The 14,009-nt window shown below is 34.2% G+C and overlaps 1 protein-coding gene across 1 annotated transcript in view; it reads right to left on the reverse strand.

Moving 5' to 3' along the window:
- The window catches only part of shv (DnaJ heat shock protein family member shriveled), a 76,004-nt gene that overhangs the window by 15,277 nt on the left and 46,718 nt on the right, over positions 1-14,009 (reverse strand). Inside the window, exons 6-7 of the mRNA XM_090380058.1 lie at positions 7,868-7,950; positions 5,361-5,418 (exon numbers count right to left, since the gene is read on the reverse strand). Of these exons, the coding sequence (XP_090236184.1) occupies positions 5,361-5,418; positions 7,868-7,950 (141 nt within the window). The remainder of the gene's footprint in view (positions 1-5,360; positions 5,419-7,867; positions 7,951-14,009) is intronic.

Genomic DNA, 14,009 nt, shown 5'->3' on the forward strand with positions numbered 1-14,009 from the left:
TTGATTTGGTATGCTAGCTTATAGTACGACTGTTCTACATAACACTTGCCACACTTAAGTCTTTATGGCTAAGCTAGTGTTGGAAACCCAAAACAAACACCAACTGGAATAAACCTAAGCTGATGGTGTGGTATGTCAATATGTTTTTCTGAAATGGGGTCACCACAGCAAAGAGAATGGATGCATTCCATTTCTACAACATATAACATTATCTTAGAACCAAAAGAGGGCAATCAACTTCCCATTTCTAAACATACTTGTGAAAAGCTCTGGCACCTCTTTGACCATGGGTGGGGGGATATATGAAACCCAGAGACAATAACCCTACTAAAGTACCATTCCTTTCCAACAAGGCCAGTGGGGGAGAAGGGGGTGCCAGCATTCACCAGAATTTTGCACAGCACAAAAAGAAAAGTTCTTATTCCCACTATTATCTTATGGAGTGGGCAAAATGGTCACAAGGAAATTACTGTTCGAACCCCTTGCTTCACTTTCAGATTGTCACAGTTACCATCTGTTTTCGGAACTCCACAAAATGTTTCTGCTATGTCTGTAGATTGATCCAAAGCACAAGCACATCATCATCCCTATTAGAACTTATTACAAATTAAGTTCTGTAGTGGACATATGCTGATGTGTGATATATTTAATACTTGGTAGAATACCAAAATCCCATCTTGCATACACCAAATTCAAATGGTAAGCTAGTACTGAGGAGAATACAGGCCTAAGATTGTTGTTGTTGTTGTTTTTTTTTTTTTTTTTTAAATCACTCCTGGCTCAACTAAAATATGATCTTTTCAAGAAAACTGAGTTTTTAAGGTTTATTTACTTGCATTTCAGTGTTTCTGGAAGTAACCAGAGATTTTAATCTGAACACTGAAATCACATACTTATAGATTTTGGTTTACTGTGCATTACACAAATAAGCGATGTTAAATTAAAATTGGTATGCTTCACTGCATTTGATTTTCATTCATCGGGGGGGGGGGGGGTTCATTCTGTTCCCACCGAAGACAGGCCAAGTATTCAGCTTGTCTTTAGTGGGAGTGGCAGAATGATCTCCATGATCAAAAATCAAATACAATAAACTGTACCATTTTTATTTGATTTATACTACTGTATTGAACTATCCCCATGCAATCCTAGAGTACTATAAGAAATGTTGTTTGTTGATATTAAAGAGAATGAAGACTGCAGCATATACAAGGGTTAATTTCAAAGCAGACTTTACCAAACCATTTGAGGATTATTTCTAATGAGCATGAAGTTTGACAATGTTGGCACATAATAAAAAGGCTTGGTGATATAAACAAAACTGTACTCAGATTCCTGTGGAAACTGAAGGTTTACAGAAAAATTTGTCTATGATGATTTTTTCCATGCTTCTTTCATAATTTAGATGCAATGAACAAATTTTGGCATTGGTTTTACTGTACACACACAGTGAGTTATTATATTACAAATACTTTCAAATGCACATAAATTATAACATTCTTGTTTAGCCTCAGAATTTTATTGATATCACCTGAGGTTTGCTGCTCTATCCAGACAAGAGCTATGGCTGTGCACTGGTCTAAAGTGAAGCCTAAGATTACAATCATCCAAATTCATTATACCTGGTGAGTGCACAGATCACTATTAGAATACAAATCATTCTTGGACCATCAGCCTTCCATTCATTATTTTGCTCCATGTTCACATTTCCTATTAGATATTTAGCTCAAGTTTAGGGTAAGATCTCTTTCCTCTAATGCTTGTTTGGCACCTACCTCTAACTCTATTACCATTCATTTTGTTTTCTGATATCAGTTTAGTTAATCGGCCTTCTCCCATGCTTTCTAAATACCCATATCATCTTAAGTTTGTTTTTCTTACTTTTTTTACTGAATATTTGTTACTCAAAGTTTTTTTGATTTCCTCATTTTTAACATGGTCTTGCTCTCATTTCTGCGGATTATTTTTTTTTATCAATTTCTTTATTTCTTACACAGTTCTCAATTTTAAAAATTGTATTATTATTGCTGATTTTGTAATTTTCTCCAAGTGAATTTATTTAACTTGCTTCCTACATGTGCTGTATTATTTATTATATTATTTATTTCCATGTACAACCTTCCATCTTCATTGAAGACTGTTTATAGATATCCTAAGTTACTAACTTGTTCCAATTTTTTGTCATTACACCACACTTTAAAACTCCCTTTGTCTCTGCCAACTTAGTTGTTTCTGTGTAAATAATTTTCAGTGCAAGATTTCTACAACCTATATCTAATCAAGATATTAGATATCATTATTACTTAATGATGATAATATTTTTAGATCCCTGCACTTAAACTTTGTTGGTTCCTTGATAAGTTTCTAGCCAGCTTTGAAGGAGTTATCTGATGTTGACTTTACACTATTTTTTGATGTAGCCTTCATGTAACTCAATTCGCCTTTGCCAGCAATTATCCTGATTAATGACCTCAGTTTATAGCTGCTTTCTTGAAGGTCCTGAGAAAGGAATGCATCACCCTATCCAACACAAACTTCCTTCTAAACAAATTGGTTTTTAGTTCCAAGAATAGGTGGAAATTATATGGAGCTAGATCTTGAAGTATGGTGAGTGGGGCAACAATTCATAGCCAGCCTGATGAATTGCATAGCCATGGCAAATTACGGCCCGCAGGCCAAATTCAGCCTTTTGCCTGTTTTTGTACAGCCTGCAAGCTAAGGATGGTTTTTACATTTTTAAACAGTTGAAAAAAAAAAAAAAAAAAAATCAAAAGAATATTTTGTGACAATGTGAAAATTTTATGAAATTCAAATTTCAGCATCCATGAATAAAGTTTTATTGGAACACAGCCACGCTCATTCATTTACATATTGTCCATGGTCGCTTTCGTACTACAATGGCAAAGTTGAGTAGCTGCGACAGAGACTATATGTAGCACTCTCACTGTTTTGCACTGCTGCCTGGCACACTACAAATCGCAGTGACAACTTGACAGCGTTTCCAGTGCCATGTGTTTCGCTGTACCACGACATTTTATTTTTATTTTATTACCAGTGCATACCCATCATGTCAAAACAAGAAAAGTGGACTTTGAATGTTGCACTTTTAATGCTCAGCGGAGTGTGGATTATTTTGTCAGCATTAATAGATGAACATTTGCAATCGATTTTGATGAAAGGAAACACTTAACTTTGAACCCCAATTAAGCAAAATATTCCCCCCCCACCACAAAAAAAGAATTCCATTCTTCTTTTTAGTAGACCTGTATTGCAAAAAAAAAAAAAAAAAAGTACTCTATTATAATTACATTTTGAATTTCGTTAATAAAAAATTTGCAGAAATTTGTTCTCTCTCTTATTATACAAGTACCTATGTAATATCCTCGATTTCGCCTCTTGGCCCAAAAGCCTAAAATATTTACTATCTGGCCCTTTACAGAAAAAGTTTGCTGATCCCTGTTCTAGTGAAACAAAACACTTTTAATCAGCTTTCCTAGCTCCCATTTGACTTGTTGCCACTCAATCACTAAATTAGCATAGTGTTATCAGTTTATTGTTTGTTCCTTTGGAAGATAATCTACCATTGCTACTCCTTTTGAATCCCAGATAACAGATGCTATGACCATGCCTGTCGATGGGAATGGATTGGTCTTCTTTTGAGGTGGTGAATCAGCATACTTCCACTGCTTTGACTGGTTGCTAGTGACAAAACCATGTTTTATCCATAGTTACATATCGAGCCAGAAAGTTTACAGAATCTGCCTGATAATAAGAAAAAAGTTGCTCTGAAGTTTCCAACTGAAGGTGTTTCTCATTGGGTGTCAAAAGGCAGAGGACCCATCATACAGAAATCTTAATTCATACTTCACTCATTTGACAGAATGTTTTGCACCTTTCAATTCAGATGCTTATAGCCTCTATTTCTCTAACAGTTATCTCTTTACTGATGTTTTCTGGAGTGACTGATATTGATGGATAACCACTGATGCTGATTCTACCACTTTTAAATGTAGTCACCCAGGTTGAGTTGCACACAAGGCAGATTCTCCTATTGTATTTATCATATCTTATGAATATCCTTGCAAAGATATTTTAAAAACCAATTTTTTTCATTTATGCAGGTGTGAACTTCAATGACCTAAAAAAAAAAAAAAAAGCAAAGTTATGAACTTAACTTTGCATGTGTTCATATAAAGGTTCAAATTATAAGGAAAAAAAAAAAAGTTATATATATGCACCAAAAATAAATCTCCCTTTTATGAGGGACTAAACTTATCAAACATTCTTTTATTAAATGGGCTATGAAAATTTTGACATTAATATTAACAAGACAAAACAATGCAAGGAAGCAAACTTATTCTGCATGAACAAAAAAAAAAAAAAAAAAAAAAAAAATCACATTTTCCCATTGCTAAATAGTAATTAGCCAATTCTGCCTAACTCTCAAACTCTCTACCTCAACTACCTTGAGAGGCAATTTACTTTGTGAGATCTAATCTTTTTGTTGCTTACGAATACTTTATATTCATGCCACCATGAAGTTTTAGTTTCACTTGCCAGTACAAATATACCTCTCCTTTCATTCTATTCATTCCTTTAAGGGCCTTAAAACACTTTGATCAGTTCAACTCCATGGTGTCTCTCCTCAGGCTCTTCTAAGACACTCTTCAGAGGGACAACCTCTAGCACTCCCAACTGACCTAGTTGCCCTTCCAGTAGTGTCCATTCCTAGATGAAGCCTACAGACCTGAATTCAATATTCAGCCTTCCTGCTGCCTGCTTATACTGCAAATAAAACTTTGTGTGCTTGTATCATAACCCCTACATCTTTTGCATCCTGAACCACCTTTAATTTTGTGTGTCCTCATCTGCAAGTTACCCCTGGATTTCTTTTCCTCAAATGCAAGATCTTATATTTAACACATTTAAACTTAAAATGCTATTTAAATATGAATAGCTTTACTTAATATCAGATTTTCACTGGAAGATTTAAATTCTTTACCATTTTTTGGATAAAAAACTATAGCCAACAGCTGAGCCAGTTGGCGCCTCCGTAGCCAGGTGGGAAGGAGCAGCAGTGCGTAGCACACGCTTCTTGACTAAACCGGGGTTTGAGCCCGTCACCACCAAATACGGAGGATGCGGAAAGGTCAGGGAATGACCACCGCATAACCCGGAGCAATATGGCCTTAGTTGCTAATGCTCCTTAAAAAACCAAACAATTGAGCCAGTTTTAGTGAAAATAAAGTTTGATAACAAAAAAAAAAAAAAAAGAAGAAATTTGTTAATGTACAGTGTGTGTGTGTGTGTGTGTGTGTGTGTGTATATTTTTTTTTTTCTGTTTTTTAATAAATAATACCTACGGTAATGTTTGTATTCTAATCCTCAGGTCTCCTGGCTCACCGTCTATATGGGGTTCTCCTGTAATAATAATAATATGGCATAAATATTTTATCAATTAATCCATGTGAATTCACACAAGACATTAAGTACAGCATTAGTATTTATGAAAATTCATTCATTTATTTTTTATTTAGTCTGTAATGTTGTCCATTCTGTTTCACTAAAATATCTTATTCATAACTGCAATAACTATTTTTTTTTAAAAATCGCATTTAGTCCATTTTGTTTCACCACTAGTTTTTGGAAATTTATAATGCAGTACAGCAATATACCTCCAAGAAAGATGATATAACAATAAGGTTCATGAAAATCAAATTGTGTACACAGTGCAAACTTTTCTTTTGCATGCAATAAGGGGGAGAATGTGCAGTTTTCTATTTAACATCAATTTCTGTTGGTATAACACAGCTATCAGTGAATAATTTATTTCTCTTGAAGTCTGTTACTAGATCAAATAAACACCGAAGAAAGTGTATAATCTGTTATGAGTAGTTTCATGCACAAAACAAAAGTAGTTCAAAAGACTTCAATTTCTAGTTAGCATTAATTTTTATGACTTTAATGCAGCTGTCAACAGAAATTGTTTCTTTGAGAATTTATTATTAGGTCAAATGTGGTATATGATTAATTAAAAACCAACAGACTAGTAAAAAAAAAAAAAAAAATTGAATTACACACTCCCTCATTTAATTTCAAAATCATATGAAATTTTGACATTTATTTAAATTTTGAAAATTGTCAGTTCAAAACATATGTCCATTACTTGGAAATTAAAAAAAAATATATATATAAATATCAAATAATTTCAAAAATACAGGTGGGAGTCAATACTTACTGGGGGAGGGGTGGGGGAACCCACATAACAAACACAGCAAAATCACAAAAGTTAAACAGTGAAGTTCATAAATTATGTCACAGGCTGTATTTCTGGAATACTGCTATCAAAAATAAGTAGAAAGATGTCTCTTGATCTTGCTAGACCCCGCTCCTCCTCCTCTTTAATACTTTCCCATACTGTCATTTGTGTGCATATTTACACACAAATGACAGTATAAAATGACAGGATAGGGAAAACTATGCAATTTGCAGCTTTCTCCTTTGCCAATTTGCTTATTCAAAGTTAAGTGTTTGAGACTGCTTCGCAATCACAAACAGCTATTTTAACTACTTTGTGGTTTGTACTTAGATTATATTTTGTCCATTATGATCACGCTTGGCAATTGTCGGTTATAAGCATTGATGCTATGGAAGATTTAAGCATAAGTGGGATAAGCAACTGCTTATGAGACCCAGAATTTTAAGGCCATGAAATTATTATGTAGCAGGACACTGATATTTGTTTGAGAGTGATGTTAAAGGAGGTTAATTCATTAAAAATAAAAATCGCTAATTTGTTGTACAAGTAAAATATAGCCAGTAAGAAATAAATGATCAAAAGCACAAATTTTTGTTGCAGAGTTAATATAACTGTGTATGGCTACATCAAATGGGGGGAAACAGAATATCACCATCTGGCCCCCTGAATCAGCTAAACCCATTCAATGACCAGGAAGTGCCTGTGAATTACTCACTTTCCCAGGTAATTTTTACCAAATAGTAAATCCACCTGTCATAATGCATAATCTTATTTGCCATTACAGTGTCCAACATTCAATTTGATGCGGTAGGCACGAATAATGTAGTAGTGAATTGGTGTAAATTACCAAAACAAGCAATGTTATCTGCCATCCAAATGCTGTTTTGTTTGTTATCTAAAATCAAAATCTGCAGATGACCACAATAGTTATTCTTGCCAAGCAAATGCACATTCACAACTGTGTGTGTGTTATGGAGGTTTAATGGCACATAAGCTTCTGGGGCTATAGTGTACCTACATTCACAACTGTCAGTAGCAATAGTCTAAGATGGTTGTTTGTTGTTGTTTGTTATTTGGTTTTTAGGAGCATTAGCAACTAAGGCCATATTGCTCCGGGATATGCGGTGGTCATTCCCTGACTTTTCCGCATCCTCCGTATTTGGTGGTGACGGGCTCGAACCCCGGTCTAATCAAGAAGCGTGTGCTTCGCACTACTGCTCCTTCCCACCTGGCTATGGAGGCGCCCAGTCTAAGATGGGATGCTCTCTGTAATGTGCTGAAAAAGTTTTTAGATTTCTTTATATAATTAACTTTCATTTTATGTGAAGATCAAGGGTTATCACCCATCAATGCCTCTTTCTGAGTTTCTAATTTGGCCAATAGCCTAACAACTTCGGCAATTAGTAAAAATCTGAAACACAGTGTCTGGCTTTCCTGCTGAAAAAGAGCAGTCTAACTTTTGTTGCCAAATAAATTAAGTTAGTTTACAAGTTTAAGCCCTCACTGTTAATGATTTAATATACTTTTAATGAACTATTAGCAAATTAAAATGAGTGAAGAAATTCAAAAGAACACTTCTGAAACAATGCATTATTTTTAAGACAAACTTACCTTCTGCAACAAACCTTTGTTCTTGTTCATCTTTCATTCCAGGTTCTATCTCTATTTCAAGTATTCTTTCTTCATTTACCAATCTAGAAAAAAATAATTAAAACCAATTGTAAAACTAAAATTTGTTGCAGTTATTCATAGCTGATTATATTTCAAAGGAAAACAAGTAGACTCTTTGTAAGAATTTATTCAGATTCAATATCTATTGAAACAACTGAGCAGAAATGCTCTCTAACCTATTATCACCAATCATTCAGAAATAAGGCTACAGATAAAATGGATAATAAAAGCTTCAATCTAAAATTTAAATTTTTATTAAATAGGCTGTCAGCTAGGTAAGGCATACAAATTTATTATACCAGTGACTAAATCTGAACACGAGACAGATGATATAACCAGTTTATAAAGGAGCAGACAGGAAAAAACCATAAAATAAAATAATAAAATGTAACAAAAATATGATACCAGATAAGTATCTTCCTATTTTTATATTGTTTTAATTAATATAATATAGCACAAAATAGGAATCACTATGTGCATTGGTTTATAGTATATTTAATTAGATAGTATGAATCAGAGCTGTATTACTCAATATGTTCTACGTTGGTAATAATATTAGTAAATTGATAAGAGGAGTTTACCTCAATATAGTACGTGGAACACTTCCGTATGATACCCTCCAGAAATTAAAACGGAAAAAACGAAAAAACCGACAACTTACCGGTACATTAAAGTAAAATATAAATAATTAAAGTGAAATATAAATAATTAAATAATCAATTTAACACAATTCAAAATCAATTCAAAACAATTATTGTTTTGAATTTTAACACAATTCAAAATCAATTCAAAACAATTATTGTTTTGAATTGATTTTGAATTGTGTTAAATTGATTATTTAATTATTTATATTTCACTTTAATTATTTATATTTTACTTTAATGTACCGGTAAGTTGTCGGTTTTTTCGTTTTTTCCGTTTTAATTTCTGGAGGGTATCATACGGAAGTGTTCCACGTACTATATTGAGGTAAACTCCTCTTATCAATTTACTAGTATATTTAATGGAATTGGATTTAGTAGTAGTAGCAGCAGTGGCATTTGATGCAAGAAAGCATGTGTATGAGCTTATGCAGCATCAGCCAAAACACACACACACACACACACACACACACACACACACACACACACACACACACACACACACACACACACACACACACACACACACACACACACACACACACACCATTCCCTCCAAATGCCTGTCCAGTTCCTCCTTAAATTTATTCAACCTATCAACTTCCACAACGACAGATGGAAGTTTGTTCCAGCAATTAACCACCCGCTGGCTAAAGGCAAATTTCCGCACATCTAATCTACATCTGTCTTTTCTTAATTTGAATTTACGCCCCCTTAGGTTCGTAATCTGAACAAGTGGAAGGATCCCATCAGAATTCAGTGTGCTCAACCCATTCAAGGCCTTATATACCTCAATCAGATCACCTCGCAGGTGCCTAGTCTCCAGCCACTGCAATTTGCAGAACTTAAGCCTCTCTTGGTAAGAGGATCCCTTCATTCCCCTCACCAATCTTGTTGCCCTTCTCTGTACAAGCTCAAGTAAATCTACATCCTTCCTAAAATGAGGCCTCCAGACCTGTACGCAGTACTCAAGGCATGGCCTGACCATTGCCTTATACAGAGGGATAATCACCTTTTCCCTGCTAGCAAAATTCCTATATATCATTGACAAAACCCCATGACCTGCCCTGGCAGCCTGTCTGTATTGCTCAGAAAACTTCATATCTGACTGCACAATTACTCCCAGGTCTTTTTCATTTTCTACCACCTTAAGTGTAATACCACACAGTTGGTACTACACTGATGTGTGCCAAATCAGATTTCAACATATGTTCCCAAAATGATCAGGTGTCTCTAACCATTATAGTGCAACCTAAATGATATGGGTGTTTGGGGGAGGGGAGGAACAACTTTAACACTGACATTATCAGCTAACATAGTTGAAAATAACTCTTTTTTTTTTTTTATTTATTTTTAATACGAACATACTGACTAAGAGATGAAAGGCTAAGAAAGCATTTTTACTGTAAGCGAATTTCATTCGTCTTTTTTAAAACACCTCTTTAAACACAGTGGATTAAAACAAATACTATTTTAAACAACCAATGCAACTCAACTGTAATTTTTAAAAAATAATTCTGTATTGCAACATAATATTAAACAGTAATTCTGAATACACTTAAATTTACGGGGGGAAATGTTTAGATTGGACTGCAGGAAGTTTTATTTTAGCCAGTGAGTTATAAATTACTGGAATAAGTTGCCTTCGTGGGTGGTAGAGGCCGACAGTTTGGAGAAATTCAAAGGTCATCTGGATAGTACTTTCGGGTAAGGGAAGCGCATAGGATGATAGGTTTGATTTCCTTTTTATTTATATTTTATTTTATTTATTTTTTTTTATTTATTAATTATTATTATTTAGTTATTTATTTATTTTTTTTTTTTGTTTTTATCATTGTTTTGTTCGGATTCTTTTTTTTTTGGCTGGTGCAGCATAAGCCATAGGCTTTCTTGCACCATGCGGCCGTTACTAATACTAATATAATTTAAAAATTATCGGTTTCTTATTGGAATCCAATGCTTCCTAATGAGGCATTATTTACAAGCATAGCTGCCAACTTTTGGCTTTCAAAAAACTGGAGAACATTTGCAAAGAGAAAAAAGTGGTTTTTTTTTGTTTTTTTTTGCAAAACACATTATTTAGAAAAAGGAGGCAGTTTTTGTGAAGTCCACATTGGCCTAGAAATTAAATTTTCTGTCTATGGATTTCTATTAGACATCAACTGATTCTGATTACTTTCAAGAAAGATACTGTTTCAGGCTTTACCCTCTTCAGAAATATTAAATGGCCCTGCTGTCTGCATTTGGATGTCAGGAGCATTTTCAAAGTTTCGTCAGAAAGAGATCTGAACTCAGTTTTTGTTATTCGACTGAATATTCTCTCACACTCAGCATAGCTAACAGGAATTCTTAAAATGCCACAAGCATGACTTGGGTTATATTTCTTCTGTTATGTTTCAAGTTTCCTTGTGCCCTTGTTAGTTCTCAACCAAGGATTACTGAACATCAATTCTTTTCTTCATAGTAGCATCTGGTCACTACTGGCCGACATTGACAGCATAATAAGGAACAAGGACAGGCACAACTTCAAAGCCCTTGAACCTTGATATTTATTTATTTGTATTTCTTATGTATTTATGTCTGTATTTGTGTCTAGCTCTGTGTTTTTATGCTGTATTTGTATTTCTGTTGCATTTGTGATCGGTATTTTGTAGTCTTTTTGTATGTTTGCTGTATTTTGTAGCCTTTTGTATTTGTATGCCGTACTTATCTTATCTAGATGTGAACCCCTGGCGCTCGTCGCCATGATGGGATATTGTGCTGTAACTCTACTTCACAATAAAGATTTATTTATTTATTTATTTACTGACAAAACATAATGCAAAACACCCATTTCTTTATCTTTAAAAACAGCAAGTACCAGAAACTTGTGAACAAAAAATTTCATATTTGAAAATAATGCACTGCCAATTGATAAAATTTATGCTACATCAGAATTTACAAGCACATTTTTCAGTGGGAACTTGTGCACCATCTAGTTGCATGCACCTATAAAGCTCTTCCTCGTGGAACAAAAGAATATAAATCTTCTCCTGTTTTAGGCCCCCCATGACCCTGGTAGCAGAAATGCCTGTGGGTATGTCAGAATTATCCTTCTGGTTTAATCTGCTAGGATAATAAACTTCCAAAATGGAAAATTTAAAAACTGTTTGTATAATAAATTTGCACATAACTTTTTTTAATATATCTGGGAGTAATGACTTTAGTACCTAGATGCGTTGGATTGAAGAGCTTTGTTTGAATTTTCAAACACTGGCATAACATTTAAAAGAAACAAGGGAATCACTTTATTCAAGGAAGAAGAGAGGAACATGAAGGAATATCTCTAGACTGATAAGATGTCTAGAGTTATCAGCTTGCTCGACTTGTTTAAGATTGCTTTCACCAGAAGCTTGCAATTCAGTTCCATTTTTTGAGTTCAATTGCTTCTTTTAGATCACAGAGTGGACTTCGATATTAGTCAGCACCACTCAATAGTTATCATTTGCTATACTTTTCAATTTGAGAACTCTGAAAATTGCCCATATGGCTTTTCTCACTACTTCTGACCTCTTCTTTTAACACTTGCCAAGGCTGCCACTTTCTACCAGTTTAGTTACTCATTTAACCAAAGATGGCCGACATGTCCACACACAGTTCAAATATTTTTTTACATCAGTGGTATGCATCAATTGAAACTGTTTAAATCTATCTTTCCTTTTAGCACTTCTCTAGATAGCAGTAAATGTCTACCAAGTATTCTATCACTTTCACAGGCCAGCATGCAGCTCCCTATTCATCACACAAATTAATAAGATGCCATGAACGGTGTATTACCACCAAGTGTTCAAGCTTCTCTTTTAATACCCTTACTACTACAGTTTTAGTTCTATCATAACAGGCATATTGTCAACACTAAGTTCCAGACAGTTTCGTGAGGAAACCCACACTGTTAGGTTATTTTGAGGAAGATACGTTGTACCTTGCAAGGCCACCTTCCAATGATACTGATGGAAAACTTTTTTTGATTTGATATATATTTTTTATTATTACAAAAGGTCACCACAATGGGATATACCTTGAAAGGAGTTTGTTTACTACCAGCTATAACAATCACAAATGGCCCATTTTTCAATACTATTACTACCTCTTCTTTCCCCGTCCATGCAATTTTACTAACAGTGCCTGTTATATTTTTTGCTATTTCACTCAGGCAATATATTTCTGAACAATATGCCTGAACAATTAGTGCAACTCAGAGAAAGATTATGTTCTATAACAAAGATGCACATAAATATTCTGCCATGTATAACAGCATTGTCACTAAGAAATGCTACATCTATTTTTGTATTTCTTTCTACACACTGTCCTTATGATAATGCATTTGCAAATGTCTGATTACATTATGTTTCCTGCTACTTGAAATTTAAAAATCCACATTTATATACAATACACAAGGAAAATGTGTACTGTGTGTAGTAATTTTTCAATTTCAAGTGGCAGGGAATGCAATGTGATTACTACAGCACACACGATGGCAAATGGTTTATGAAAATAAGAAATTTTGCAAAAAAAAAAACAATTTTAGTGTACTTCTTTTTTTGTTTCTAAAAGGAAAAGATAGAAAAAACTGAGTTTCATAATAATAGTTTGTCTAGTTCTTTGAACTTATTCAAACTACTTCTACAACACCAGATGAAAATTTGTTCCAACAATCAACCACAAATTTTCACATCTATTCTGTAACCATCCTTCCTCAATTTCAATTTGTTCCCCCACGTGTGTATTCTGAGAAAGAGGAAGAATGCCACCAGCACTGAGTTTACTCAATCCATTCAAAGCCTTAAATACCTCAATCAGATCTCTTTGCAGATGCCTAATCTCCAGATGCTACAATTTGCAGAACTGAAGCTGTTCTTGGTAAGAGTACTCTTTTGTTCCCCCTCACTAATCTCATTACTCTTCTTTGCACCATTCCAACAGATCCACATCATTCCTAAAATGAGGCTTCCAAACCTGAATCCAATACTCAAGATGTGGCCTAACCATTTCTTTATACAAGATAATCAGCACCTCATCCTTGTTGGCAAAATTTCCATATATAATTGAAAAAAACCTCATGAAAAAAAATGTCCTGGCCACGAAAAATGTTGCAATATATATGAGAGTCAAAGGGTGCAATTCTAATATATGCTGCAAAAGCAAAATAAATGATGGTGCTCCTTAAAATCCCTTTTAAAATCAGGGAATGCAAAACTATGTAAAATAATCAACTTTCTGCATGCCATTACAGAAAAGAGGCCCCCCCCCCACCAACAGCAATTCAGTGAGTCATGCAATTAATGTGTTCCTGGATTTTGTCACACAAGTGAAAATTCCCATCTTTTATATAATTTTTCCTTATAAAATAAAGCAATAAGACTGGGTTATGGTTGCAGCAAGTAATGTAACAAGCACATTAT

The sequence above is a fragment of the Mastigoproctus giganteus genome, chromosome 8 (assembly GCF_048544385.1).
Source record: "Mastigoproctus giganteus isolate SK-2022 chromosome 8, ASM4854438v1, whole genome shotgun sequence".
Taxonomy (NCBI): domain Eukaryota; kingdom Metazoa; phylum Arthropoda; class Arachnida; order Uropygi; family Thelyphonidae; genus Mastigoproctus; species Mastigoproctus giganteus.